A 4710-nucleotide genomic window follows, 5' to 3' on the forward strand; every position below is an offset into this window, starting at 1 on the left:
GAGGGTGTGAACCCTCCTGCTCCCATCGGATGCAGCGGTACCAGGACGTAGCCGATCCTGTACGGATAACACCAGCGCTTCCCTCTTCCCGCTGCTTTTTAGAGCAGTTCCCGTGGTTGCCCAGAGCACCCATTTTGGGTAATTTCGGTACTTTTCTAAAAGATACTTGCCTAACCGAGGAGGGGGAAAGCAGCTGAAATGCGATTTCCTCTCGCCATTCATTTTGTGGTTTAAAGGACTGTTTCCAAATCTGCCCGGCGTCTTTTATGTCGGTTATTTGCCACCGTGGTTTGTCAGGCAAAACAAAAAATATCCTGGGGGGAATTACGGCAAAGGTGGGTGACTGCGGGTGGGGGGGTAGAAGGGAGAAGGAAACAGAAGCTGTCCAGGCCTGCCTGCCAGTTGGGGGGGGTGAGTCTCCGTCCCCCGGCACAGGGATGCTGGAGCAAAGCCGGAGAGATCGGTGCAGCGCAGCGGGCTGTGCCGTCTGCTTTTGAAAAGATGCCCCGATTCTGAGCAAAATCAGGAGGAAAAAAAAAAAACATCCTGGCTCAACACCTTCCTCCTGCTTCTGGATGAGCTCTCCAAACCCACGAGCACCTGCTCTCAAACACTCAAAACCTCCCTGTATTTGCTTTATTTTGCCTCAATAGCGTTTATGTGAAAGAAAGGCGTAAGGGGACTGGAAGAAATGGCACTGGCCTGAAACAGCTGGGGTTTTCCCCCCCCCCACATGTAAAAGAAACCAGGCTGCCTAACGGTGCAGAATATCCACAGCAGAGCAACAAGTTTTCTGCGGAGCAGGGAAGGAAGATGGGGAGGAGGGGAAAAAATCTCTGCAGGGGCACGGCCGTCTCGAAATAGCACATTTTCTGGAGGCTTTTCCCACCCCTTGAAGCGTTTGCAGCTGCCGGGGGCATCGCATTCCCTGGGCTTGCAGTAAGGGACTGATCCTGCACCACTTGCCAGGCAGCAGAAGCAGCTGCAAAGGCATTTGTAGGGGCTGGATTACAGCCAGGGTGGGTTTCCCGGCGCTGTGCATCACCCCCGAGCAGGTACCGTCCCCCTTCGGATGCTGCCGGCGTTATTCCCCGCGCAGCAGCAGTACAAAGGAGATTTTATTGGAGACCGTCTTGGTAAGGGTGGGCAGAATTGTTTGGTTTGGGGTTGTTTTTTCTTTTTCCCAGGCTATTCCTTTGCCATCTCTCGCTTCATTTGGTTACCAGGATCCGGCCCTGGCTGGCGCAGACAGTCGGCGCATTGTCCTGGACCGATCGAGTGTGGCAGGATGCTCCTGGCTGCCGCTGTCCCAGGCTGCCCCTTTTGCTTTCATCCTTATTTAGGGATGAGCTCCCTGGGAACGGGGAGCGGGGTTTGCTTTTGGGATCCCCCACCTGCCCTGGGGGAGAAGGTGCTCTTCCAGCATGGGAATAACCGGCTGCTTTGGAGACAGCTTTCAGGTTTGCTCATGAGGAGCTGGAGGAGATCCCTCATCCCTGGAAGAGATCCCTCATCCCTGGAGGCTCCTGGTGCCTCTGGTGCGCTCAGGAGGGATTCTCAGAAGTGCAGAATTATTTAGTGCTGCGGGGGGTCCACCTTTCCTCCTTGTTGCCTCCTGCAACTTCCGAGGCTGGGAAATCCCGTTGCCGGCTGTCAGCAGGGGCGTGTCGTGCGCCCGCCCAGGATTTTCCCTTCCTAAAACGGGAGCAGCTGAAAGAAAATAATTCCTCCTCCTTCTCCCTGTCTCCTTGTTTTCCCCGTGGTGGCTGCCACCTCCCCGTCCCGGTGCAGATTATGGGTACGACCGCCAGCACGGTGCAGCAGGCAGTCTCGGCATCCCCCCCGGAGAGCGGGGCACCGGGCGACGGCAGCATGGAGGACCAGCGCTCCCTCAGCATCCACTCCTTCCAGACCCTGGGGCTCCACAACAGCAAGGCCAAGTCCATCATCACCAACAAAGTGGCACCTGTGGTCATCACGTGAGTCCCCGGCAGCCTCTTACGTCCCCTTGCTGCTGTCTCCAGACCTCCGATTTTCTGCACCATCTCCCCTAAATATTGCTTTTTTTAAAATAAATACCCATGCCGTGATTTTGGTGGTTTGTGGTTTTTTTTTTTTTCCTTCACCCACCCGCCTGTGGTGTTTGCAGGTACAACTGCAGGGAGGAATTTCAGATCCACGATGACCTGCTGAAGGCCAACTACACGGTGGGACGCATTTCCGAGGCCACGCTGGAACACTACCTTGTGCAGGTGAGCGATGCCGCCACCCCGTGCCAAACCCATTTCAGCCCGGGCTTTGGGCACCTCTTTTTTTTTTTTTTTTGTAGGGAGCTGGAGGATTGGGCCTAATTTTGAAGATCACCGAGAAAAAGCCACTTTTCTTCCCAAACCTGCTCTCTCAATTCCCAATTTTCTCTTTTTCCGTCTTGTTTTGCAGGGGAAATATTTCATGGTCAGGGATGTATACGGCAAATTAGACGTCTTGAACACTACCGGCAGCTGCGGCGCTCCCAATTTCCGACAAGCCAAGGGGGGATACGCTGTGTTTGGCATGGGGCAACCCAGCCTCAACGGCTTCAAGCTCGTGCTGCAGAAGCTGCAGAGAGAGGGCCACAAGGTTGGTGGGAGGGTGGAAATTGGGGTGGAAAAGGGCAGGAGAGCTTTCGGGCAACCTCTCCGCCTCTTCGCAGGAGTGTGTCTTCTTCTGCGTCCGGGAGGAACCCGTGGTCTTCCTGCGGCTGGAGGGGGACTTTGTGTCCTACACCCCCCGGGGCAAGGAGAACCTACACGAGAACCTGCAGCGTGGGCTGCGGGCGGAGAGCTCGGAGCTGGCCATCCGCAAGGAGGTGAGGTGGGACGGAATGTGGGGAGGTCGTCGGTCCTGCCATAACAGGGTGTGCTTGCATCCCCCACCCGCGGCTCGACGACGAGTGGAGGGCTTGTCGGAGGCGGTGGGCACCCCAGGAGTTTTGATGGTGGTCCCCACCTCCTCTAGATCCACGACTTCGCACAGCTGAGCGAGAGCGTCTACTACGTCTACAACGACATCGAGCGCTTGCGGGATGAGCCCCACGCCGTGCGGGTGCAGTGCGAGGAGGACATCCAGGTGACGGAGGAGGTCTACCGCAGGCCTGTCTTCCTCCTGCCCTCCTACAGGTGCTGCCCTTCCTCCTCCTCCTCCCATGTCGTCCATGGCTCCGCTTTCCCGAGCTGGGCTGCCTTTCCTCTTGATGCCCTCTTAAGCCACGTGTCCTCCGCCACGGTGGGGACAAAGACCTCCCCCCGCGGTCCCCTTCTCCTAACGTGGGCTGTCCCTGTGCCCGGCAGGTACCACCGGCTGCCCCTGCCCGCTGAGGGAGCCCCTTTGGAGGAGCAGTTCGATGCTTTCATCCATTTTCTCAGGGTGAGTCGAGCAAAAGCGCCCGCTCCGCAGGGCCGCGTCGGGATGGGATTTGCTCCTGCGCCCGAGCAAGGATGCCAGGTCGGGGAGCACGACTCCCTGAGAGCATCATCTCCTGCTTTTAGCTTGGTCCATCTGTGCCGCTCCACCCTGACCGTTGTAGTGGTAGAGCCGGCTCTCCTGGATGCCCCTGGGGTCCCCATCCCTCTGTCCCTCCTTCCTAGGAGAGCCCCAGCCTGCTGCTGCGGGACCCCGGCAGCCCCCCGCCGGCACTGCTCTTCGGCTGGCAGACCGGCGTGGGCAGGACCAACCTGGCCATGGCCATGGGCACGCTCGTCCTCCACCACCACCACCGAGGAGCCGCCCAGAAGCCCGAGTAAGCGGAGCAGCCCCTGGGGCTGGGGCGGGGGCGATGCCTGTGCCCCCCCTGGGCTGGTTTGATCTCTCCTTTCTCCCCCAAGCAGCCTCCCCCACCCGCCTAAAACATCTCCCAGGGACAGGCTTCGAGTCATCCAGACCTTCATCGAGACGGTCCCCAAAGGCCAGCAGATAGTCGAGGAGGTAAGGGGGTGCCGTCGAAACCCCCGGCGGGTTGGGAAGGACGTGGGTCGGTCCCCTGCCTCTCCGGGGCTCGCTGAGCCGGCTTGCTCCTCACAAGGTGGATGGTGCCATCGCCTCCTGCTCCGAGATGCATGACATGAAGGAAGCCGTCTACGAGTACAAGAAGAAGCTGGAAGGGATCGGGGAGGACTATCAGATCCAGGTACGTGAATCACACCGGGTAATTTATGGAGCTGTTTTTGCGCGGGGATGAGAAGAATGTAAATTCTGGAAATCCGAAGCTTCCTGTGAGCTGGAAATTTCCCAGGGACCTAAAACCTGGAAGGCTGTGGAGCTGCTTTTTTTTTTTTTTTTTTTAATTCCCCCCAGTCATTTAAAAGCCTTAAAAAAAAAGCTTAAAAATAAAAGCTGGGATTTGGGGGAAAGCTGGCTGTTTGGGACTTTGCCGCTGCTTCTGGTACATGGCCTTGGGGGCAAATAATATCCCGTGCCCTGGTTTTGTCAGCTCTAAAATTGGAAAATCGATACCAGCCTGGCTGATAAAAGTCCTCGGGAGCCGGGAGGGATTGTTGTTTAGAGGTTTTCCTGCAAATATAGTCACTCAAGGTCAAGCTTTCCTGTCTGTAGAGTGGTTTTTTTCCCTCCCTTTGCTTTGAAAAACCATCATCAGAGTGGTTTTCCAGGTTGGAAAGCCACGGTCTCTCCTGTCTAACTGGGAGTGCTCCTCGCCAGGAGATGGGTGGAGGG

The 4710-nt window shown here is 57.1% G+C and overlaps 1 protein-coding gene across 1 annotated transcript in view; it reads left to right on the top strand.

Annotated features, from left to right (window-relative positions):
• Positions 1–1794: 1794 nt before the first annotated feature.
• PALD1 (phosphatase domain containing, paladin 1) overlaps positions 1795–4710 on the top strand; it is a gene marked incomplete at its 3' end in the record, with an annotated part of 14557 nt that continues 11641 nt past the window's right edge. The window contains exons 1-9 of the mRNA XM_010161062.1: positions 1795–1979; positions 2150–2252; positions 2440–2619; positions 2693–2848; positions 2998–3158; positions 3330–3405; positions 3627–3778; positions 3867–3963; positions 4061–4165. Coding sequence (XP_010159364.1) covers positions 1795–1979; positions 2150–2252; positions 2440–2619; positions 2693–2848; positions 2998–3158; positions 3330–3405; positions 3627–3778; positions 3867–3963; positions 4061–4165 — 1215 coding nt within the window. The remainder of the gene's footprint in view (positions 1980–2149; positions 2253–2439; positions 2620–2692; positions 2849–2997; positions 3159–3329; positions 3406–3626; positions 3779–3866; positions 3964–4060; positions 4166–4710) is intronic.

Source organism: Eurypyga helias, unplaced genomic scaffold (genome assembly GCF_000690775.1).
Source record: "Eurypyga helias isolate BGI_N326 unplaced genomic scaffold, ASM69077v1 scaffold5811, whole genome shotgun sequence".
NCBI lineage: Eukaryota > Metazoa > Chordata > Aves > Eurypygiformes > Eurypygidae > Eurypyga > Eurypyga helias.